Source organism: Vigna unguiculata, chromosome 2 (genome assembly GCF_004118075.2).
Source record: "Vigna unguiculata cultivar IT97K-499-35 chromosome 2, ASM411807v1, whole genome shotgun sequence".
Classification (NCBI taxonomy): Eukaryota; Viridiplantae; Streptophyta; class Magnoliopsida; order Fabales; family Fabaceae; genus Vigna; species Vigna unguiculata.
In genome coordinates, this window is record NC_040280.1 from 31,020,283 (window position 1) to 31,045,583 (window position 25,301).

The window sequence follows — 25,301 nt, forward strand, 5'->3', positions numbered from 1 at the left end:
AATGAATTTGAATAAATAAGAAATAACATACAATTCTGAAACCGTGTATTAGGTGAGGAATACGATGACTTCACCATAGATTAGTTTCACAACGTAAATGAAAAGCTGTTTTCTATTACATGAAAGTTGTCCGTGACGGTGGAGGAAGAATAAGAAACAAAATAATCCTGTGTTTTATACCCTTTAGCGTATGAATGCATCATCAACTATACATCCAGGCTACATAACACTGCTGCTAACAATAGAACCATTCATACAACATAATCAAGACATCTTTTTAGGCCTTTGTATCCCCCTCTACAGAACATTACTTAATTTAATCGAAACACACCAAAGGATATCACATTTTATGCATCCAATTATATTACTGAAACCCTAAATAGAAAAAGGCATATTTATGAATTCCCAAATAGAAAAGGCAGGGGAGAATTAAATGAGGTAATATAACTGGAGGCGTAAGTGCATATATGAGAAATATCGATCACAATCCTCGGGGCTTTTTTACTATTATAAGGTAACTCCATCCTTCTCTACCATGTAACAGATTATATCAAATTCAAACTTGCTAAAAACTCTCAAACTTGTTACCACATTGATGCAAGAATGTGATTGATTGCTAAAACCCAACCCAAAACACTGATTTCCTTCCAGCATGAAGGATCAATAAACTAAGATAGAATACTAAAATTGTATACGAAAAAATCTGGCTTGATGTTTGATATAAAGCTAACAATAGAATAGTTCACACAACATGATAAAAAACATAAAACAAAAAGATAAATCAAATAAGAAAGTAGTCACATATTCTTCAAGCCTCAACCTCACTTCTCAGACGAGTTGGGACCCCTCTTCTTGCCAAATCCCACCACTACAAACAACATAAACCGAACCCCTCGTTAGAGACCGTACAACTAATTATCCATCTTCTACTTTCGTAACACACAGAATATCACTCAATAGTACGAAATGGGAATTGAAGCAAAAATTAGGGTTTGATAAAATACCGGCGGTGACGAATCGGCGATTGTACTGCATCCTCTTGTGGGCGCGTCCACGTGGCTTCTTCTTTTTGTCCTGCTTAGCTACTTTGGGGGTTTGGCCCCTGACTTTGCCAGCACGTGCAAGTGATCCGTGAACCTTACCTGCAAATTGCGTTATGTGCGATTAGGTGTGCACAAGAACGAAACACTGTAATACCTTATTTTCAAACAGTAGCGATAACTTAACTCACCCATCACAGCGACGATGAATTTCGCTTCTGATTACTCTATTTTCGCTTCGATCACTTACTGCCGCAGAACCAGAAAACCTGACTCAGTTATGCTATTAGTATTGTTAGGATTTAGGGTTGGGTCGCGGGTTCAAATATCCAAAATATATGGGCCTGGCATTTGCATGTTTATTGGTCCAATTCATTCCTAAGTTAAACCAGCGTAGGAAAGAAAAGGAAGAAAAATAAAAGACAAAAAAAGAGGGGTTAATTTTATATTAATTATTTAAGATTGCTAAATATATATATAATTTTTTATCTTTTTTTTCTTCCTTTTCTTTCCTACGCTTTAATATAAGGAGGGGTTAATTTTATATTAATTATTTAAGATTGATAAATATAATATATATATATATATATATATAAATATAAATATAATATATATATATATATATATATATAAAGATAGATCACTAAAAAGGTTGAAAATCTTCCTTACGTTAGCTACTTGAAGTGGAATTTAGATTCTCTTTTGGATGTTTTGGTGTTATTTTTCTACTGTGTCTCTATAATACACTGATTTTCACTAATTTTGACATTTTAAAATATATTAAAAAGATATTTAAAATGTCAACACGGTGTATTTTTAATGTTCAGCAAATAACAATACCAAAAAAATTAGTACAAAATCTTAATTCCTTAAAGAAACTATATACATGTCTCTTCAAGATTACAAAAATATACCATTTTATGATATTTTCAAGAATTTTGACAATTCATTCTAAATTAAATTGGAAGTGGAAGTGGAAAGAATTGACTCATTATTTAAAATTTAATTTTGACGAAATTATACAATTAGAGTTATTTTGTCACGGAATATTAATCATTTTTGTTTTGTTTTTCAAATGTTAATTCCTCTAACTTTTTTCGTGTTTTTGACTGGTAATATTTTAAACATTGTTGAGCAAATAAATTAATATTTTATTACTTTAAGAATATATACATTATGATTTTATTACAAAACCAAACACAAATTAGTTTTCATTTATTCCATAGATATGCAAGAAAACTGCCATTGAATTTATAAGCTTCAGTAATCAACTTGCAAAGCAGATTTTTCTTATAAGTTATAAATTTGGTCTATACGATCTATATGAGTATTTTATAGACGTTGATTTTAGTTATATCTATAGACTGGATTGGAGAAAACTCTTCTAGGTATGTTTGGGAAGATAAACACAGTTGATTAAAAAATTTAATTTAATATTATATGATATTTACGATTATAATATTTTCTTAACCTGATCCACCGTGGATTTAAACTAATGGAACCGGATGATAAATAGGGTACATCCAATTCTTTGATCCATTATAAAATTTATATATATTTTTTTCATTTAATCCGGATTTGAATACATGGAATTGGCCATAAGTTTTAAGATTACAGCAAAATAATCATTTTTTGTGTGTGAATATATAAGGAATAATCTTTCTTAAAAATCAAATTTCAGCAATGGTCAATCTAACACACATTTTAGAAAATAATCTTCCAATAAAAAGTAAATAATAAAATTGTATCTAATCGGTCTAAATGATGTCAAGCAATATAGTTTACTTAGATTCAATTAACCTCATTTCTAAAAAAGGTTACACAATATTTTAAGATATATTTATGGGTGAAGATATTCAAATACTAACAAATCTGGTCAACATAATTGTGTCTTCATGTTTTTCGATACTCAATATTTACAAGATATTTTTGGTATATTTGTAAGATGTTACATTATAAATATTGTTATTATTTAATCATGATAAGTGAAATACTTATTCTTTTAAAGACTTGAGCATAGGTTAAAAAGCCTCTTGCACCTAAATCTTTTTTCTGTATCTCAATCTTAAAAATATCTCACTAAGATCTATCAAACCATTTAGATTTCGTCAGATATCTCAAGATTTGTCTCAAAATTTTGGTAAAAACATAAGTAAAACATAGCTTCTTAAGAAAAAATTGATAAAAACTTCTTAAAAAACTAGTGAATATTTCACGATGCAAGATTTCAAAATTAAGTTCCAAATTGCGAAAATCATTAATACTGAAAATCTTAAACAAAAGTCTCTTCTGAATCCTCCTAACATAACATTAGAGCTTAAATTTCATTTCAATATTTTATTGTTATATATTTATATAACGATGGTTGTTAAATTTAAATAGAATTAAATTATAATAACTTACTATTTTAATTTTTATATGGTTATCTTGAAATTAAAATAAAATACTGCTTTGAGTTGAAACCTATGGCACAGGAGAGAAGGGCCTTTGACTCCACCACACCCTCAAGACAGTAGTGAAGTGACAAAATAGTACGTGGAGGTAGATTTGCACATTTTTCATGCCACTTTTTGTCATTATCTTCTTTTCTTTTTTTCAACGACGGTACACACAGAATTTGTCACCAACATTGTTTTGTAAATTACCGAAAAGTTATAATTTGTTTAAATTCATACAAAAAAATCTACGCAGAAATTAAAATAAAAAGAACGAGCAGAAGAAAGTTACGTGAGGTGATTCAAATATTAACTCAACCATCTTTTCTTTCTATATTTAACTATATAAAAAATTATCTCCCTTACTTGACGCATTTCATATATTTATTTTACTTTTAACTATATTTTAAAAAAATATTATCATGTTACGATTATGTTTTAAAATACAGATATACAATGTCTATTTTCTAATTGTATATATAAATTAAATAACTATTTTTACTGGATAAATTTTCAGGCATGACGTTTGTTTAAAACGTTACATAATCTTTTGCAACCCTGTAAAAATCTGTCAAGTAGACAAAAATAATTTTATATTACAGAATAGAGTATAAACTGTTTATGATTGATAAAAAATAAATAATCTAAAATTGAAAAAACATAGTTGTATTGTGTTCTTGGTGGTGAGTGGGAATTGCGAAATCGAGGGCTTTTCCTCTCTCTCCAAATACTCTCTATACGGTTCCCTGCAAGATTGAAAACATGGATCGCGGAGTTGTATTGTTGAATTGAAGCTCTTAGGTTTTTGCAGTTTCCGGGTACGTTTTCATTGATTTTTCGTCATTGGATTGCGTGCGTTTCAGAATTCCCAGATCTTGTTTTCTGTTTTGGTTATTGCACCTTGTACTGGAGGGTTCAGCTTTCAAAGGAGCAGTAGCTTCGAGAGTTTTTGTTCTGGATCTCGAGGTTTAGCTTGACGTTGAGGTTAGGAATTGCGGGAGGGGAAATCTGAGGTTGATTGAGCGTGTTTTTGTGGGATCCAGGATAATCTGTGAAGGGTTAGGGTTTTTGGTCGATGGCTTCGAATCCTCCATTTCACTTGGAGGATCAGACGGATGAGGATTTCTTTGATAAACTGGTTGAGGATGACATGGAGCCTTTTAATTCTGGCCATGATGAAGGGGATGATGATGATGATTCGGACGAGGCTAAAGCATTTGCAAATCTGGGAATCAATGATGTTGATGCTACTACTGTATTTGAGAATTCTGATGTTGGTGAGAGTGGGGCTGAAGTCAAAGGGGAATTGGGTACTGTAGAATCCGATTTGAGACTTGAACAGGAGGAGAATTCTGTACCCTCCTCTAGTTCAGCTGGATTTGATAGTAAGGTGGATCCCAGTCATGACGGGATTGGGGTGCGATCGGAAATTACGTCTGCTTCAGCTGTTGGGACAAGTGAAGTCGGTAGTTCTGGGGTTAAGGAGGTGGGTTGGAATTCTTTTCATGCTGATTTGAATGGAGGTGATGGGTTTGGATCGTATTCTGACTTTTTCAGTGAGTTGGGAGGAGATCAGTCTGGAAATTTTCAAGGGAATGTGTATGATAATTTAAGTAGTGAGGTGAAGCCAGGTAATGATGTTCAAAACGTTGGCTTAAATTCCTCAGGTAATTATGTGCAATATCAGGAGGGTGAAGGTTATGAAGCATCTTTAGAAAGCCACTCAAATAGGCAAGGTGACGACTTAAATGCTTCAGTAAATCATGTACAATATCAAGAGGGTCAAAATTATGTTGCATCTTCAGAAGATCACACAAATGGACAAGATCTGAGTAGTAGCCAGTATTGGGAGGATCTTTATCCTGGCTGGAAATATGACCACAGCAGTGGGCAATGGTATCAAATCGATGGCTATAGTGCAACAGCCTCTACTCAGCAAAGCTCTGAAGCCAATGTATCTGCAGATTGGTCTGCTGCTTCTGCTGGAAAAACAGAAATCTCTTACATGCAGCAAACTGCTCAATCTATCGCTGGAACTTTAGCTGAAACTGGCACAACTGGAAACGTGTCTAGCTGGAGTCAGGTTTCACAAGGGAACAATGAGTATCCAGAGCATATGGTTTTTGATCCTCAGTATCCTGGTTGGTATTATGACACAATTGCCCAAGAATGGCGTTCATTGGAAACTTACAATTCAACGGTCCAGCCTTCTGGTCTTGGACAAGAAAATGGCCATGCTTCTATCAGTACTTTCTTACCCAATGATAATAGTTTGTACAGTGAATACGGCCAAACTGATAAGTATGTACCGCAGAGCTTTAATAGCCAGGCTGTAGATGGCAGCTGGAGTGGTTCATATGGCACTAACCATCAGCAGGGTTTTGACATGTACACAAGAGGGACTGCTTTAAAAGGGGATAAAATAAGTTCTGGGGGCAACCAACAATTTCATCATTCTTATGGTCCAAGCATTTCTGAGAACAAAGATCAACAACATACTTCTAGTTCCTTTGGATCAGCTACATTGTACGATAAAGTAACTCACAATCATGGTTTGGCAAATGGAACTTTTGAACCACGAAGCTTTAGCCCAAGTGGGGACACTGTTCAACAGTTTAATTATTCAAGCCCCACGTTTGGGGAACAAAATGTTTCTTCAAATGATTTTACTGAAAATAAAAAGCCCTTTAGTTATTCTCCGCAGTCAATTCAGGGTGGGCATCAGTTTTCACATGCCCCTCATGTTGGGAGATCATCAGCTGGACGTCCTGCTCATGCTCTGGTAACTTTTGGATTTGGGGGAAAACTCATCATAATGAAAGATCGTAATCTTTTGAGCTCATCATACGGAAGCCAGGTTAATTCTTGATTCCTCCTTTATTGTTTCCTTTTTATTCTCTAATTTCATGTGAGTATTTTCTCAAACGATTAACTCAGTATATTCATTTATATCTGAAGGATTCTGTGCAAGGTTCTGTTTCTGTGTTGAACCTGATAGAAGTTGTCACAGAAAGTATGGATTCTTTGAGCATTGGAAATGGTACCAGTGATTATTTCCGTGCTCTGAGCCAGCAATCTTTCCCAGGTCCATTGGTTGGCGGGAGTGTTGGAAGTAAGGAACTGTACAAATGGTTGGATGAGAGAATTGCACATTTTGAATCACCTGACTTGGATTATAAGAAAGGTGAAAGATCGAGACTCCTTCTTTCCTTGCTTAAAATAGCTTGTCAACATTATGGGAAGCTACGTTCGCCTTTTGGTACAGACACCCTACTAAAAGTAAGTTACTTCTGTAGTTATTCAGTTTCTTTACCCTCCTTTCTGCAATCATTGTCAACTGAATTTGCTATAACTTTTCAAGGATGAAGGACGTTCTGTATAGAGCCGTACCATTCATCTTTAGAAGATATTAGAAGTTCACTATTGTGCATTGTTTCTGTCATGATGCAGACGATTATTGTCCTTTATTTCTCTACTTTCGAACGTTTAGAGTGGGTTTTGACATCATAATTCGTAATTGCTTTGCAAATGGCAGTGGGGCTTTATCCTCTTTTCTTTGGCTAAAATCATTGTTGGCTTTCTTATTATTCCCGGGATAGTCTGTGATTCTCAGTCATTTATTGCCTGAATACTATTCTCATGCTTATTTAACTTTTTGGGCTTTGGCTTTGGTACAGGAAAATGACACTCCAGAATCTGCAGTTGCAAAACTTTTTGCTTCTTCCAAGATGAGTGGCACACAGTTCCCTCAATACGGGACAGCAAGCTATTGCTTGCAAAGTTTGCCCTCTGAAGGACAAATGAGGGTGTGTATTTGACTCTTGACCCACTTCCACTCCCAGATTGTTTTGTACCCTTTTCTGATTTTGATTTTGATATAGGCAATGGCTCTTGAGGTTCAAAATCTTCTTGTGTCTGGGAGAAAGAAGGAGGCTTTACAATGTGCGCAAGAAGGACAATTGTGGGGACCAGCACTTGTTCTTGCCTCACAACTTGGCGATCAGGTCAGATATTTTCAAACTGTTCAATACTTTTCTGATATTTGATGCCTGGGCTAGAGAGTTGCCTTTGGGGTCTTACAGTCTGGTTCTCATACTGCCTTTGCCGGGGATGACTTTTTTCCATATTTGTGTTGCAGTTCTATGTTGATACAGTGAAGCAAATGGCACTACGCCAGCTGGTTGCAGGGTCACCTTTGCGCACATTATGCCTTCTAATTGCTGGGCAACCAGCTGAAGTATTCTCTACGGATTCCTCAATTAATGGGCATCCCGGTGCTTCTAACATGGCTCAGGTGTCAGCACAGGTAATCCTAATAGAACAAACCGAGAAGCCATGCAAAGTGTATGCAATTCACATGTATTGTTTTATTGCTTCAATAGTTTCAAAGGTTATCAGTTTCTATTTTATTTGAAAGTCAAAACTTTTTGTTGCTTTGGCATTCAGGATGGGTCTAATGGTATGCTTGACGATTGGGAGGAGAATCTGGCTGTAATAACTGCAAACAGAACCAAAGGTGATGAACTTGTAATTATTCACCTGGGTGATTGTTTGTGGAAGGAAAGAAGTGAGGTACAGTTCAATCTTTCATTTATTTTTTTGAAGACTTTTAGAGTTTTCCTTTCTGGTTCTCATTTAAGATTCTTATTTTAGATTACTGCTGCACACATCTGCTATTTAGTTGCTGAAGCAAACTTTGAGTCATACTCAGATAGTGCAAGACTCTGTCTAATAGGAGCAGACCACTGGAAATCTCCTCGAACATATGCTACTCCAGAGGCTATCCAGGTAATTTGAAATCTCTCTAGTTCTTAAGTTCCTTCTTCCACAAAATTTGGCTTTTTATTAATGTATATTTTTGTCATCTACTAAAAAATCTCTACATCTCAGAGATTGTTGCCAATTTTTATAGTTCTAGAATTCAGGTAGACTCAGATGATGCTGTTTCATATTCTGTATTGTATTTGTCTAGATGCTTAAAAGATGGAATCTTCCTTTTCTAATTCTTCTTTCTTAGATTTGTTCTTCAAATGAAATAATTTTATTTTTCTTATTCAGCCTTTTCTTTTGTAAGCTCTTAAGTAACCTGTCTGTGTGTTATACTTGTTCCACCTCAGGATCCGTTGCTTTCTAAAAGGAACATGTTCAGTATGATCCAGTATGTTACATGATGTGTTTATTGAATTAACTCAAACTTGTTTTACCTGATTGGTACTTGGACAGAGGACCGAGTTGTATGAATATTCGAAGGTGCTTGGAAACTCTCAGTTTACCTTGCATTCATTTCAGCCGTATAAGCTTATATATGCATATATGCTAGCTGAAGTGGGGAAGGTTTCAGACTCATTGAAGTAAGTTTATGTAACATTATTTAATTGATATTACCTTTTATATGATCTCTTACTGTTGTTATTTGATTTCAGGTACTGCCAAGCACTGCTGAAATCCTTGAAAACTGGCCGCGCTCCAGAAGTAGAAACATGGAAACAATTAGCATCATCTCTCGAGGAGAGGATTAGAACTCACCAACAGGTACTTGTCCTTTACAAAATTTTCATTATCTTATAGTGTTGATACTGATCAGTTATCATCTTGTTTATCAATAAATGTTTCAGGGTGGATATGCAGCAAATATGGCTCCTGCAAAATTAGTTGGCAAACTGCTCAACTTTTTTGATAGCACTGCTCATCGAGTTGTCGGTGGTTTACCTCCACCTGCTCCATCATCATCTCAAGGAACTTTTCATGGAAGTGAACAACATTACCAACATATGGCACCTAGAGTATCCTCTAGTCAATCGACAATGGCCGTGTCATCCTTAGTTCCATCTGCTTCCATGGAACCTATAAGTGAGTGGGCAGCTGACAATAATAGAATGGCAAAGCCTAATAGAAGTGTTTCTGAGCCAGACATTGGTAGAACCCCTAGACAGGTGTGTGAGTACTATTAAAGGTGTAATGTTGATTTTCATCTTCCTCTGCATTTTTTCTGTTATTAAGAGTTTTGATCGACAAGTTGTGGTTGATGTTTTTAAGGAAATGACCTCACCTGATGCACAAGGGAAAGCACAGGCATCAGGGGGTACTTCCCGCTTTTCCCGCTTTGGCTTTGGCTCACAACTTTTGCAAAAGACAGTTGGGCTAGTCTTGAAACCTCGCCCTGGTCGGCAGGTGTGATTAGTTGTTTTATTTTCTTTTTAATTGCAACAGTGCTTTGACGTGACTTCTCTAACGGTTCTTATTTTAATCTACATGTAGGCTAAATTGGGTGAGAAAAACAAGTTCTATTATGATGAGAAGCTGAAGAGATGGGTGGAGGAAGGTGCGGAACTTCCAGCGGAAGAAGCTGCACTGCCTCCACCACCACCAACAACTGCTGCTTTTCAGAATGGGTCAACTGAATACAACTTGAAATCTGCATTGAAGACCGAAAGTTCACCTCCTTTCGAGGGATCAAGCACAAGAACATCTACCTCTGAACTGAGTCCAGGGATGCCACCAATGCCACCCACCTCAAATCAATTCTCTGCCCGGGGTCGATTGGGTGTTCGATCAAGGTAAACTTTTTGTCTATATTAATTATGATTAGGGTTTTTGGCTCCTAAGCATTGTGATGTCGAACTCCTATTCCTTTGGTTCCCTGTTTGATTATAAAATTTGAAATGGAAGGCCTTTAATTTAAAGAATTGTAAAAATTGTAGCTGAGCTGGCACGGTAATCGAATCTCAAAATGTAATATACATTTTTCTATATTAGGCTGACCTGGCTTATGGAGGATTGTCTTGTAAGCCTAACTAATATGTATCTTGAAATGCTAGTCATGAAAAGAATTGAAATAAGGAAGGACCTATGGGTTCTTGCTATTCTTTTGCAGTTAGCTCAGTTTCCAGAAACAAGAAGAAAAGTTTCTTATTCATTCACAAAATTTGAAAGGCATAATATTGATGAAAATGTTTCATGGACTATACAGGTATGTTGACACCTTCAACCAAGGTGGGGGAAACTCTGTAAACCTGTTTCAATCCCCTTCTGTTCCATCCGTTAAACCGGCTCTTGCTGCCAATGCAAAGTTTTTCGTTCCTAGTCCTGCACCATCGTCAAATGAGCAGCAGGCAATGGGGGCGATAGCAGAAAGCAACCAAGAAGATAGTGCAACAAACGTAGATCCTTCAACATCTGCCACAAATGAGTGGTCATACCAAGACCCACCCCCACATATATCGGCAACAGCCATTCAAAGGTTTCCGAGCTTGGGTAGCATCCCAAAACAGGGAGCGACAGAAGGAAATAACTCTCATTTTTCTAATTCTCGCCGAGCAGCTTCATGGAGTGGGGGTCTTAATGATTCATTTAGCCCTCCGAATTCAGGCAAAAGTAGGCCTTTAGATGCCTCAAGATTTATGCCCGATGAATCTTCAATGCACACTCACACTCCTGCAAGAAATAGCAGTTATGGGGAAGATCTTCACGAGGTTGAACTGTGAGCAGATTCTCAAGCTGTAAATATAATTTTTGTTTTTGATGATCGGAATAGTTGGAACTTCCCTGCTTCTCAGTGGTACACACAGCACAGGTGGGGTTCACAGAAAGAGATCAGACAATAACAACAGATATGTACCCTTTCCTCTTTTCAGTATTTTTTTATGTCCCCAACTCCCAATCTGGTGATGTATGATTAAATGTGGTCAACTGGAGTGTAGAGTAGGTTTTGTTTTTGTATTGTTTTAAATGCCACGGGAGTTGGCAGTGGACACCTTCTGAGGATTATGGAACTGGTGTGCTACAACAATGGATAGGACCACCTGCTTAGGTGAGTAGTACAACTCATTTGTTCATTTTATTAAACAAGGAAACATCACCTCAACAGATCAACAACCATAAAAGAATAGTGTATGGAATTGTGAAATATAATTTTGTTATATTGCATTTCTTTTTACCATTCCAAATTTGTTTATGACCATATGACGATTATTTAATTTGGATTAGAGCTAAATTGGAATTCATATAATTTTAGTAAGATTGTACAAATCCAAATTCAGATAATTGGATTGAAATTTAAATCTATATTTTTTAAAAGTAAACACTTTGATTATTTATAAATCGTTTTGAAATCTTTATTTGTAAATCTAAAGCAATTTCAAATTAATGATAATAATATGTTCAGTAAACACAAACTTTATTACAATTTACTATGATAAAATTAAAAGGTAATGATATTTAGTAAGAAACGATTTTTATGTATGAATAAATAAATGTCAATAAAATATCTAAAAAATGTGATTTGTCCTTATTAATTTTTTATTATTAGCAATATCAAGTTAAAAAATAGATATTAATATTTTACTTTTTTGTTTTAGATTGTTTTTTCAGATCTTAATAAATGCATAATATTGTTTCCTAAAAGAAAAGCCTACACAAAAGCTATTGAATTGAGCATACGTGACTAAAATATTCGTTTTATTCACTGAAATATAGTAATTGATGTTGCTTGATCTTTCTTTACATTTCTAACAATAAATATTTTAGTAATATCCCGCTTGTCTTCTTACTACGAAGTGATGTGCACTCACAAGATATATCAAATAATTAGTTCTAGACTAACAAGTATAGAACTAAATTGTATTTTTAGATTATTAATTTGCCACACATTTTAAGAAATTTCAAATTGTATTTCACCAAATTTTCATCGTAAAAAATATTATTAAAAAATATATACGAATTTTAAATTATTTTAAATTTAAAACCGATTTCATAATTAGTATCGAACTGATTTATAAATATTCAAAATATTTAATTTCAGAAAAATTGTGGAGTTGAATTTAAAATATAATTCAATTATTTTGATTTCCTTCAATAAATTTTCGAAATGTTTGTTTCAATTATAAACTTAAATTCAATTTCAATTTAATTATTCTTTTTTTTCACTTTATTTATTCTCCCCAATCCAAACAAACCATTTATTAGATTTATATCACACTTTGATTGGATTTATTACTCACCTCAACACTAAATTCTTAATAATTAACATCATTTACTGACATACATTCAACTTGAGAATGTCTACCAAATATTATAAAAAAAGCATACACTAGATAAAAAAAAAAAAAAACTAATTTATTTTTGAAATCATTGATTAATTGCACATGAAATAAGAATAAACCTCTATATTGACAAAAACAGATAAGTGAAATATCTATACTGACAAAAAAAAATAAGTGAATTTCTATAAATGACAAGAACAAATAAATGAAAGAATGTGAAAAGTAATTTCTGAATGGTTAACCGTAAAAAAGAAGAAAAAAAAAAGTTATGTTATGACTAAGCATCAGATGGTGCAATCCAGTGTCTGCCATTGACGAAACTCTTCCTGATAAATGGATGAGCCGTTTCAAAATCTAAGTCTCGTGCCAGTGAAACCCCTCTTACAGCCTCTGCTCCTGGTCCCCAACACTTGTACACTCCGAAGAACACGGTCCTGTAATCATACCATCTTTTACTTTTGTTTCTTCATGCAAAAACTTGCAACAATTTCTCTGATAGAATGTGTATGAAATAAGGATAAAAGGAAAAAGATGATAAGATTAGAAGAGTTACTTATTCTTATTGTCGGCATGGTCCCAATCATCCCAACCACCATGTGCAACAATGTCATCGAAGTATGTGTAGGAATAGATGATTCTGGAATACTGTCCCATTGCTCGTCCCACATACAATGGACCTGTACCTGTCACCCTGCATCCCACGAATGCGAACCCTGTCTTCTCTTCCTCCTGCTTCCTGTCTTGGGCCGCTATCGACCCAAACCTGCTTGCTATTGAGTGCAGCCAGCAATCCTGATACATCAACCATTCAATTTCCTCATCAGGCCCATCCCAAAACCCAACCACGTTTATTCACTCTCACAATTTACTTACTATTTTCATGGATCAATTTAGTCTCTCATCTTTAAAAATGTGTAAATTCAATTATTTTAATTAAATATTTGTTAAGTTTATTTGATGTTTCAAATGCATGATTGTATTTGAGTTGTTTACGTTATTTGATATATTTATGTTTCAATATTAGTCAAAAAAACGTGTTTAAAATGTAAAATAAATTTATCAAAATTTGGTTAAAATGATTATACAAATTTGTAAAGTTGAAAAATTAAATTGAACCAAAATTTTGAAGAGAAATTAATTCTAATTTAGACTTAAAATTAAAATTAAGAGAACAGAAATATATATTTAACCCTATTTTTAAACAAAAAGAATGTTGTTTCACATTATTTCACAGTCATTTTACGGGTAAAATAGTCATAAAAATTTAATTTTTTGTATTTGTAAAATAAAGAGAAAATGAAAAACAATTGAAAGTAAATTTCAATAAAAAAAAAGTTGAGTATCAAAACACCATTATCGTGATAAATACAATGTGCACAATATGCATGATGGTGAGACCCGATTCAATATCCAGTTTTGGATCTCTGAATCCCAAGTTTGCTGACACAAAGGTTTAATGGGCAAAAAAGCTTGCTTACTTTTCCTAGCACAACTAATCCCTCACAATATAAAAATATATAATCAACTTTGCAGCACGATATCAGTGTTCTTTTCCCATGTTCAAAAACCACACCAACAATAAATAGATAAAAGTTGTTGAAATTGCATTGAAAAAGAAGTGTACTCAGTTTCTTAATCAGTGTATACGATCAATCTTTATTTGCAAAGAAAGAAAAAAAAAAAAAAACACTGGATGTTACTTTTAGTAAAAGTTCACTTTATGTTTCTTTCTGTCTGCTTACTTTTATCTTTAGTATTTTGTACCTCTCTTTGCTTAGATTCTCTTTCTCTCGATCAATATACATACACAGAGCCTGAATATAACATAAAAATCGGTAGTACCTTGTACATGGACCTGCCATTGCCAAAAATGAAATCGATGGATCCTTCAATATAGCATTCCTTGAAGTAATGTCTACCAGCATCGTCACAAAGTGTGTCCTGTGCACCGTAGAACCCGCAGCCGGAGAAATATGCCTTGTCGCCGGAAATGCGAAACGCCACCGCCTGCCATCCCTGCATCCCCGGCATCGGTGCCGGCGCTGTGTTCTGCATGTATCCGCCATAAGGTTTTATATAAGTAAAAATGTAAAACATTTAGTGCAAGCATTAATTAATTGCAGTAAAAAAAAAAAACCTTGAAGCTGATGTTCCTGGCAGAAAAATAGCTGGCAAAAACAGTAACAGAAGCGGTTCTGTAAGTACGAAGCTGCTGTCCACTGGGACCAGGGTCACTGGCTCGGTCGTGCCATTCTATCACAGTCACTTCTTTACCCGCACCCTCAAACGTTATGTACGGCTTCGTCACGGGTACCACCACCTTTTCTCTGCACCATATTCAAATCAAATACAATATGCCAAATATCAAACACCTAACGTACTAATCATCATCATTACGCTATAATTGTCTATAATGAATGAATAATATAATACTTGTAGCATCCGGCGTTGATTTGAATGAGGATATTCCTTCTGTTGTTGTCTGGGACGGCATCCACGGCGTCTTGAACGGACCGGTAGTGGCCGCCGCCGTTAATGTCGACCGTTATTTTACGGTAGCCGATGGGTCCGACCCAGGGCTGGTTCTTGGAGGAGTTGGCGGAAAATGTCCTGAAGGTAAGGTCGTGGTGGGCTGTAGACGTCACTGTTGTTGCATGGAATATGCAGGTGAAAACCACGAGCACTACTTGCAGTGACACTGAGAGAGAAGCCATTAGATAGCAGATTGCAGCATCGAACGCGAAGATTAGAGAATGTTGGAGAAACAGAAGAGACAAGTGTTTTTATATTTGTATGGAATGTGCAATGTGGAAGCAAAAAGCGAGAAAGAAAAGAGAGACGAAGCTGGTATATTTTATAGGTAGAGATACTATTTGGGTGTACTGTGAGTAGGGGTTATAGAGATAGTTTTTTTTATATATTTTTAAGAAAGAAGAAGGAGGAGATGATGGTCTTTCCAACGGTCATTTTTACTACCTTTTGGAAACTTTTGATTGGTTGACATTGCCGTAATCTTGTCATAATTTTGTCTTGGTATCTCTAAGTAAGATACTATACCATGTCTCTTATGTCCAATTATTGAGTATGATTAATAATAATATTCACATTTTGGATATACTACAAAAAAGGACAATGATATTTTGATTACTAAATTTTGACAATTTTTTTTTACAACATAATATGTTATTTTCTGAAAAGTTTTGAAACATTGAAAATGAAAAAAATAAAGAAATGAAGAATCATTTAGAAGATGACACCTAAAATTGTAAGAAAAAGTTGTCAAAATTTAATAGTTAAAAAATCATTTTCTTAAAAAGAAATAGTATTTGATGTAGTTAATGTTTTTGATTGAGATTAGGATTCTTTTTTTAGTCACTTTTCAGTTTATGTTGTTGTTGCTTATTCTTGGAATGCTCTCTACTATGACCAATTGAGTTTGTTTGCCATTAAAGTTTAAAAAAAGTCAATGGTGGAATGCAGTTGCATGCAGTGAAGAAGCCATAAAAGCATGTCTGATACCTTCCGTTTCATTTATTCCGTTCATTGATTACGGATAATATGCCATAAAATGCACGTAAAAGATATCAAAAACAAAAAGTCACCATCCTCTTTCTAATATGTTTGGGTTATTTTGTAATGGGGTCCATTGATAGGATCCATTGGTCCGTTTTGAACCAGTGATTTTTGTGAATAGACTGTATCTTATCTTTTGTGTCGATGGCACTGATTCACCACCGTGCTGCTAGTTTCAAACGGTCATTTTGGTGGGGAGGATACGTAGTGTTATTATGACACACGATGGTCCCGGCATGGATAAAATATTATTTTTTGCACTTCGACCCTTTCTGGTTGCAGACAAGTGGGCCCCACCAGAGCCCACAAAATTTTTTGAACGTTGGGGCCCAATGAGATGAGACAATATTTGCCAAAACTCGTGAAAAGGGGTTCATTATGATTATGACGAAAAAGAAAATAAGAAAATCGACTGTGACCGGAGGCAACCACCGTGGTCTCCTGCTTCTAACTTCTGCAAAGACTTCACTGTACTATCTGTATATATATAATCAAAATATAATTATTTTGAGATATTAAACATGTTTTTGTTTTAGATGTAAAACCAATCTTTTCATATTTCGGTTAATGATAGGGGTGAAAAAGGAAAATATTATTTTGACACCTTCATCCTAAGTTATGATTATATGACTGCTTTAAATCATAATAATAATAATAATAATAATAATAATAAAAAGTTTAGATTACATTGTTAAATAAAATATTAACAAAGGTGATTGTAAGAACTTGTACCGTTCAAGGTGATTTTAGGCTATGGACAATCCAAATATAGTCATCTTGTTTCTGACTTTATAAAGATTCAAAGTGGAAAGTGATATAAAATGGATCAATTTCTAGTATCATATTCATAATAAGTGTATTTATCATAATTAGAAGTTTCTGCTTTATATCAAGGTCAGAGTTGATATTATCACTATCATCAATAAGGAAACCTTCCACCCTTATTCCATAGGTGAGGATAAAAAAGTAAAAGGACACATTGTTTGGGTAGACAAATAACCTTACAGAGCAATTATTGGCATAAGAGATGCTTAAAGGCCAACCAAGAAGAATGAGCTAAGAATTGGGCTCAGGTCCGTGTGGGCAGGATTTTTGGACCGAGATCCATTTATGTAATTATCTTAAACTTTATTATTAGATACTTGAATAGAAAAGATTTGATATGTCATTACCTTCTTAATTTTGTTATTATTTATTGTAACTAAAATATTTTTCTGATTTTGAAAATAAAATTATTTGTAACCGATTTGATTATAAATAAAATTTTACCCTCCAAGATTAAGAAATGAAACTATTTCGATATTAATGGTTTTTCGTATTTTTGTTTTCAGTGAAAGGCATTATTTTTTGTTAACAAGGGAAGAGACTGACTGAACGTGAATGAACTGAACCACTGCAGAAGGAGGTGGTACAAGACGTATAAATCTTGAAAGGTGTTATGTGATGAAAAATTAAATTATGTGAAAAAGTGATAAAATTATTAATAAACTTAAAGATTTGTTTTAAATGATTTTATTAATTAAATTTATGTAAAAAGTGATAAACTAATTTATTCATAATTTTAGTATATAAAAGAAATATTTCATTCTCTAAAACATATTTTTAATATCACTTTTTCCACATAATTAGTGAAGTACGGATATTGTTGGAGTACAAGTTCTATCACATAATTAGTAAGTTAAGTTCATGATGTTAATTCAATTTCCATGATAACGTTCCTCTATTAGCAAAAGTGAAGATGGTTGAACAAAGTAACGATAGCATATTACATTCTTTCATTTGACAAAAATGATAACAATGAGACCTACGTCTTTAGTATGACCAATATTTGATCTTAACACAACCTTTCTTCTCTTACTTAGACTTGGTTCAGCAGACAACTAACGTTAAAACAATTTAAGCTGACCCCAAAAATACCAATAAAACTTTTATTTAAATTAAAACAAAAATCATTTTAGCAGTAAAGTAAACCGTATATTATGATGTCATATTATTCATAGTGAGCTTAATTTAAAAATTGATAACAATCTACACTATTTAGTTTCAAATTTCATGTGAATATAGTAAAAAAAAATATCTCATATTACACAAATATATATATAAACCAATATACATGATTCAAGATTTGTCCATTTAGAGCTCGATTTTTAACTCGAATTCATTTAATCGATGAACTAACTTCAATAAACTTACCAGTTACCTCTTCCACTAATGTATCATGCTACCTTATGTTTTTGCTGAGCTTGCCAAGAATGTCCTTCTTTGACCCAGCGTTGTATTGTGTTGTGTCGAGCTGAACAACTCAATATAACTTGTTAAACCATGAATTTGGCGAAGATTCTACCAATCTTGCAGGCAGAAAAGCTTCTCTTTCCAGAGATAACTGAAGACTTGCCACTATCCTCACCATAGATGCCCACACAAATGGTGCAGAACAGAAGGCATAAATAAAGACGGACAAAGCTCTCACTACACCATCAGGGTACCAAGGAAATGCCATGACCATAAGGGCCCCTACAATTCCAAGCCACGGTACCAAGACCGGTAACATTGGTAGCAGAAAGACGTTTATTGCAATGGAGCAAAGTGCAAAAGCACCAAGTAAATAGAGGGTCCAGCCCAGAAGAGGGTGAACCGTATGAGGAATGATAAAGAATGGTGTTACGTAAGCAGCAAGGATGCACCACAAAGCTACTATTTTGAGGCTGTTGTGGACAAGGTTGATGCTCTTATCAGAGCGCCTATAACATAACTTTGAGAAGCTTGGCCTTGCCAAACGCGTCATTGCTATTACTCCCAGATATATCGCAGATTGGATTAGTATCACAGCCATCTCAGCACCATACCTACACCAATCATAGGTCGATTTTTAAAATAGTTTCATATTGTATGAAACTGAATTAAAATAAACATCCACAACTGTCTCAAGGAACAAAGGTATGATTAGAAATTAGAAACTAAGAGATACTAAAATGAACATAATGTACATGGATAATCTATCATTGCATGCTTTTCAATTACAGACCCCCTTGATGACTTTGTATCAGAAAACACAATAAAATCAGAGGGCACTCAAACTGATTACCCCAAAGTTTGACGACGCTGTTCATGCCACTGGAGACCTAATGGCAGGACAGGCCAGGACCACCAATACCATGGCTTCAACCACGGTGCCCCTGGGAATGTGATCACGCTATTTGGTCCACAGGGCACGCTCCAGCGAAGTTTAAGATCTGAATTAAAATAAACATAGATTGATTTCACTAAGCCATTCAAAAGTTTAGTTTAAAAAATATACTGAAAGAACTTACAGTAGTATGAAGCGTCCATCTGATAACCTAAAGGAAGCCTATATGTTCCACCGAGCTTGGTACCATTTGCAGGTGGATGAAACATTGGCTTATCAAGCAACTCCGGGAAGTAGCTAGCTATAAAACCTTGGTCTGCACCATCTGGGTTTTCTCTCCCATTCTGTAATTCATGAACCATGTCCTTGAACACCACCGTTGACGGCTGCCAATGTTAAACATCAGAACTCGTTGTACTAATGAAAAATTGTAACAAATATGATTCTTAAAATGATTATTATAGAAATCAAATAAAAGAATTTGACACTTTTTAGTGCATCATGATAATGAATTTAAAAAGGAACAGGAATAATGTATGACATGGTATTAGGTAATATTACCTGCAAGACGAAGAGGCCAGTGTGGAAGACGCAGGGATTGATAAAGACCGCACAGAATTGTCCACATTGAAATAATTCATCTGTGTTTTGAAGGAAGAGATTGTCAGCGTCGAGCATGACAACCCTGTTATAGTCCACTAAGCTCCATGCATACAGTTTGTTCAATGATAATTTAAATCTCTTGTCAAAATTATCTTGATGCTTGTAGGGATTCTCCATGTTTTCCACCCTAACCACTTTTGCACCATCTTCCTCTTCACTGATAAATAAAACCCACACTGCCTATTAATTAATCTCCCCCACCCAATAAATTCATAACAGTGCCAAGTGACCCACCAAGTAGCAGAACTTGGAAAACTCTGTGCCCCACTCTCATCAATTTGGCTGCCCGTTCAACCCAGCTAGTGTTTTCAAATTAAAAGTTCTAAAACTACGGATAGTTTTGGAAACTCCTCAAAGTAACATGTGATTCCTCCTTTAACATTAAATATGTTGTTTATTTAATATTATGCATATTTTTATATCTTGTAGATATTCAATAATTTCAAAAAAGTTCTTTGATATTTGAACATTTCTATAAAATATTAAGAAGGTGAACCAGAGACTGTTGTAAGATGATGACATGCTGCTGCTGCTGCAATACATCTCAAAAGTACATAAACTAATGGTAAATCCTATTTATTAATTTTTATTATCAAATAAAACTATTACACAATTTGTGTTTTATATAATGTATGAAATGTAGTCATTATTGCTATTTATTTTAATTGAATACTTAGAAAGTTATTAAAAGATAATATAAAGAGCTGATAAAAAAAAAAGATAATCTGAAGAGACATCGCTTTCCCTGGAAGAAAATTAGAGTGTCTATAACTATAATTACTTTGGACAATTGGGGAATTTTTCCATTGAGAAGGTCTCATCTAACACTCCAAAGCAATTTTTCATAGACAACTATCTTGTTGATTGTTGATTGACAAAAAAGAGTTTAAAAAAAAAAAAGCCTTCGAATGAGACCGGAATAACGCTCATAAATGGATAATTTAATAACACTATGGTTGACCAAATTTAACATCAGCATCAAGAATAAGTGGCGTATGAGAAGTTAGTTGCACCCAAAATTATGAAACGAGACGGCACCTAACCCCCACCACGGTCCCTTAAACTATATTTAAGTGGGAGGGACTGGTCGATTAATGGTAGGCATGTCAAGTGGTCATGCAATAATCTATACTAAAACATAAGACAGATTCAACTCTCTTTTTTTTTCTATTTTTTATGTACACGTTATATTTTTTTACAATATTGCACTTTCTTTCACAAGTTTACTAAATGTTTTCTTCTAAAAGTTGCAGTATTAACTGTTATTTTTTTTTTTGATAACTGCAGAAAAAAAAAATAGTAATGTTTCCACTGATAATAATAATAATAATAATAAAACCTGTAACTGTTTGGTGGAGCAAAAACGGCTAGAAACGGTATACAGAAAAAATGGTTGAACCCGTCGTTTCCAACTCAGGTCCTTAACGCGCAAACTTAAATTAAATAATCCAATACCTCTTATAATATAAAAATATGTAATATGCCAGCTAGCTCAAATGAGGATATCTTCAATAATTATTATAGAATTCACAAAATAGTTTATAATATCAATAAATGTATACTATTTTCTCAATTAAATAATCCCTGTTTACGTTATTAACTACGAATTTTTCTAAGCAAAAATAAAGTAAGGGGATAAACTTGATTTCAACTAGGCGGGCTTTGCTGGAAACGGGGCTTCTATTGAACCTTCACTAAGTCGTTGGACATTTATCGATTAATAAAATAATAATAACTTGATTATGCTAAAGCATATTCCCTAAAAACCCCAAATACGTTGAGGCTTTAGCTTCATGGGGAAACAAACATGGGAGAGAGCTAGAATAATGAAATGTAACATAAACATAATCGAAGCAAAGGCATTGTAATCTACGCCGCGAAGCAAGGACTAAATCGAAAATATAAGAATATTATTATTAAGAAATTTAAAAAAGAAAAAAGGAAAATAGGAAAGAGACTCACAAAGCTCGAATCCACCGGCGAGGGACGTCGACGGAAGCAATGACGACGAGATCGGCTTGGACGTTAAGTTTGGAAAGGGATTTCAGAAGGACGCGAACGGCGACGTAGAACTCGTAGTCCCTGGGAGTGCCCACGTACATCATCGTCGCGTAGGCATTCCTGAACGACGTCGCTTTGGTACACGGCAAATGGCACAGGCCCAGGCCCAATAAGAAGAGCATCGTCCACCATCTCAGAAAAACTGCATTGCAACCCATTTTTGGTGGTGGAGTTTGGAAGTAGAAGGAAGCGAAAGGGTTTTGAGAGAGAGAGAGAAAGAGAGTTTTTGTGTGTGGTTGATGAAGATTGAATGAGGACAAGGGAAGAGAGACAGAAGAAGGAACAGGTTTTAAATGGTTGCTAGCTAGGCCGGTACACACAGTAGCTGAGAAGGAATCAACTCACGATTTTTTGCTTTAACACGCGAGAGAACAAGCCAAGTTTTCAGTAACATGCCAATACACATATTTAAATTTTGGAATCTTTGTGTAATATTCTTTTTCTTCTCATTCTCCCAAAAAGAAAAACACAGCTTCACTCACTGCGTAACGGACGTTCAGTTTTCCTTTCTTGCTTTCTTTCACCAATATTTAGTCTCTTCGTCAAAATGTTCTCACAACTAACTGTCATATCACTCTCTTCACACTTTTTCTCACTTATGCCAAACAATTTTATGAAAATTGTTCGAATTGAATCATTTGATAATTTTTTTTATTGACGTGTGTTGGGAATAGTCCAAGTGTGAGTCACAAAGTCCCACATTGGATAGAAAAGACAAAGTTAAACACTATATAAGAATAAAGACCCATAACAACATTGCCTTAAGGTTTTGGTGTAAAAGTGGTGTCTAAGGTCTTATATGTGTAAGACTAATGTTATATAACCATATGGAACCACAATCTCCCAATGACCATAACCATGCCTATAACCATAACCCCATATATGAAAAAATATATAACCTATCAACGTGAGACTATTTTTAAAATATTATACCAAAATCGTTAAATCGCATCATGATTTAATGTAATTTTTACTTGCTAAACTGTTATCCGAAATTGCAATTTATTTTATAATTTTAATAATTATGTAATGATAAACGCATCTTAATATGAGTTTAAATTATTTACATTATATATCTTATTCAAACATCAATATAGAACGCTTGATAATCTAAAAAAGGTCAACTGTTGAAAAAAATATATTCTTTTATTTTTAAATTTTAAAAATAAAATATAATTATAAACGAATTCTAGTTTCACATTTCAGTTTTGAGATTAAAAATATATTTAAGTGTTTTAAAAGAATAAGATCACATTACTAGTCATGCATGTAAAACTAAAAAAATGTAGTCTTTTTTTTCATGAAAAAAATTGTTTTGAATAACTAAATTCATGTAGGTACTCCTTAAAAGAATGAAATAATTATATTATTTAATGTATAGTAAATGAATGTCTATTAATAATAAATCACTCGTATTTATAGAAAACAATAAAAAACATAAACAAATAAATAAATAAATTTGAGCGTTCATAATAATCAATATACATTACAATATGCTATACAACACACAGGTATAATGTATAACTTTATATAATTGTATAAAATATTAATTATATAGTATATTTGTAATCATATAAACGTTATTAAGGATAATAGTTTGTTTATTTATAGTGAATGCAGTATTAATACATTTATTTATTAACTACAAATTTTCATTAGTTGTATTAGATGTAATTAACGATCGTAGTAAATGTTCCAAACCATGAGTAATTGGTTAGTAACTTCACAATAATTAAGCTTAAAAATAGTGAAATATAATTATTTCAAGTTATTAAATTGATGAAGACTATAGTATCTTTATTTTAGTAAAAATGAAGGACGTAGTATCTGCTGAAAGAAAAAATGAATACCACATAAAAATATATACGTTGTAGAAGAATATTTCGAATACAAAATGTATGCAAGATTGACTCATTTCAGAGGTCATAAAATATATGTATAGTGAAAACCATTTGGAGTTGACTTTTAATTTAAATTTTTATTTTATTTATTCGGTCGTTATTTTTTTATTTTAACAAACATGCAAACATAGATTTATTTTTAAACAATATGAAATATCACATGGAATCCTATAGTCTTCTTTGTATTTTTATAATATGTGTTTGAAATCTCGCATCAATCAGAGAAAAGATAATTTCGTAGTATATAACTCGGGTGCAAAACTCACCTTATAAATCGATTTTGTAGAGTTGAGTTATCCACTTCTAACATGGTATCAGAACCATCGTTTAAAAAGCCTATTACATGTTGTACTCATCTCATAACACTGTTTTTTATCTCATGGTCGTATTGTATATTCTTTTGTATGAATATAAAAGAAAAGGTAATATATTATGTGGTTTTCATGTTTTTTCATAAACAAAATTTATTGTGATTTGATTATCATAGGGTTTTTTTAGTAATTATGTCCCTCATTTTTTTATTGAATTATGATAAATTAATTTTCAGTCTTATTTTTTTTAAAATAAGTATATTGATGAAGAACAAAATAATAATTTCATTTTTTAAAAACCAAAGATAAACTACCTATATATATATATATATATATATATATATATATATATATATATATATATATATATCGCTCATCACATAATAATAAAATGAAAGTTTCTGAAAACTTTTGAATCAATTTATGCATATTAATAAAATGATAGATGAATATTTGACAAATGTTTCTACCACACCCCATAGTCAAACATCACTAAAGGTTGATGCCTAAGATAATTTAAATACTCATTTTTCTTCCAAACATCAAAATATCTTTTAAAGACAAAATTGTAATAAAATACATGCTCTAAAACGGACAATATTGCTAATTTATATATATATTTTTATTGAATTAATGATAATAATTAAATATATTATTATGGTTCTAAATAATTTTGGCCTCAATTATTTGGGCTAATTGTTGCTTAAAAAATAAAAATATTGGACTAATTGTTGCTTAAAAAACAAAAATACTTGTAGCAGTCAATATTTATTAAAAAAATAAAAGAGCTTAGTATATGAGAAAGCGTGTAAGAACATATAGACACGCACCATTCGCCATAGCTTAAAATCTAAAAGTACAATGTACATTACAGCAAATAAAGTCATAAATAGGACGAGTGTGTTGGTATTAGTGTTGTCCTCGTGGTAAAAGTCTTGAACAAGAAAACAACCGTTTAAAGTAGGGACAAAATAATAAGTTAAGAAAATTTATAAATTTAGTATGAGTTACAAGTATTTATACTAAATGAATAATATATAAATAACATATTTAAAATTTTATTATATTAAAATAATAAGTTAATGTGATATTTTGATCTTTACATAAATTTACTTGATTATAATTATTTTTAAAAGTTTTCTTGTTTTT

General features: G+C 33.3%; 4 protein-coding genes across 4 annotated transcripts; 1 reads left to right on the plus strand and 3 right to left on the minus strand.

The window, feature by feature from the left end:
• Positions 1–468: 468 nt before the first annotated feature.
• Positions 469–1,372, minus strand: LOC114171379 (40S ribosomal protein S30). The gene is made up of 3 exons (XM_028056450.1): positions 1,232–1,372; positions 1,005–1,142; positions 469–868 (listed from the first exon to the last, which is right to left on the minus strand). Exons 1-3 carry the CDS (start codon positions 1,233–1,235, stop codon positions 822–824), a joined length of 189 nt encoding a protein of 62 aa, XP_027912251.1. The 5' UTR covers positions 1,236–1,372; the 3' UTR covers positions 469–821.
• Positions 1,373–4,119: 2,747 nt separating this feature from the next.
• LOC114173791 (protein transport protein SEC16B homolog) lies at positions 4,120–11,421 on the plus strand. The gene is made up of 13 exons (XM_028058394.1): positions 4,120–6,332; positions 6,434–6,754; positions 7,153–7,281; positions 7,357–7,479; positions 7,614–7,781; positions 7,922–8,047; positions 8,129–8,263; positions 8,699–8,826; positions 8,899–9,007; positions 9,091–9,408; positions 9,512–9,646; positions 9,734–10,032; positions 10,446–11,421. Exons 1-13 carry the CDS (start codon positions 4,551–4,553, stop codon positions 10,957–10,959), a joined length of 4,287 nt encoding a protein of 1,428 aa, XP_027914195.1. The 5' UTR covers positions 4,120–4,550; the 3' UTR covers positions 10,960–11,421.
• A 1,253-nt stretch (positions 11,422–12,674) lies between these two features.
• On the minus strand, positions 12,675–15,400 carry LOC114174114 (probable pectinesterase 68). Its single transcript, XM_028058874.1, has 5 exons — positions 14,950–15,400; positions 14,654–14,843; positions 14,359–14,565; positions 13,070–13,308; positions 12,675–12,950 (listed from the first exon to the last, which is right to left on the minus strand). The coding sequence occupies exons 1-5, from the start codon at positions 15,228–15,230 to the stop codon at positions 12,794–12,796; spliced, it is 1,074 nt and encodes a 357-aa protein (XP_027914675.1). The 5' UTR covers positions 15,231–15,400; the 3' UTR covers positions 12,675–12,793.
• A 2,725-nt stretch (positions 15,401–18,125) lies between these two features.
• LOC114167557 (putative glucuronosyltransferase PGSIP8) lies at positions 18,126–22,426 on the minus strand. Its single transcript, XM_028052660.1, has 5 exons — positions 21,842–22,426; positions 19,778–20,036; positions 19,401–19,602; positions 19,175–19,322; positions 18,126–18,935 (listed from the first exon to the last, which is right to left on the minus strand). The coding sequence occupies exons 1-5, from the start codon at positions 22,096–22,098 to the stop codon at positions 18,392–18,394; spliced, it is 1,410 nt and encodes a 469-aa protein (XP_027908461.1). The 5' UTR covers positions 22,099–22,426; the 3' UTR covers positions 18,126–18,391.
• Between the last annotated feature and the right edge of the window lie 2,875 nt (positions 22,427–25,301).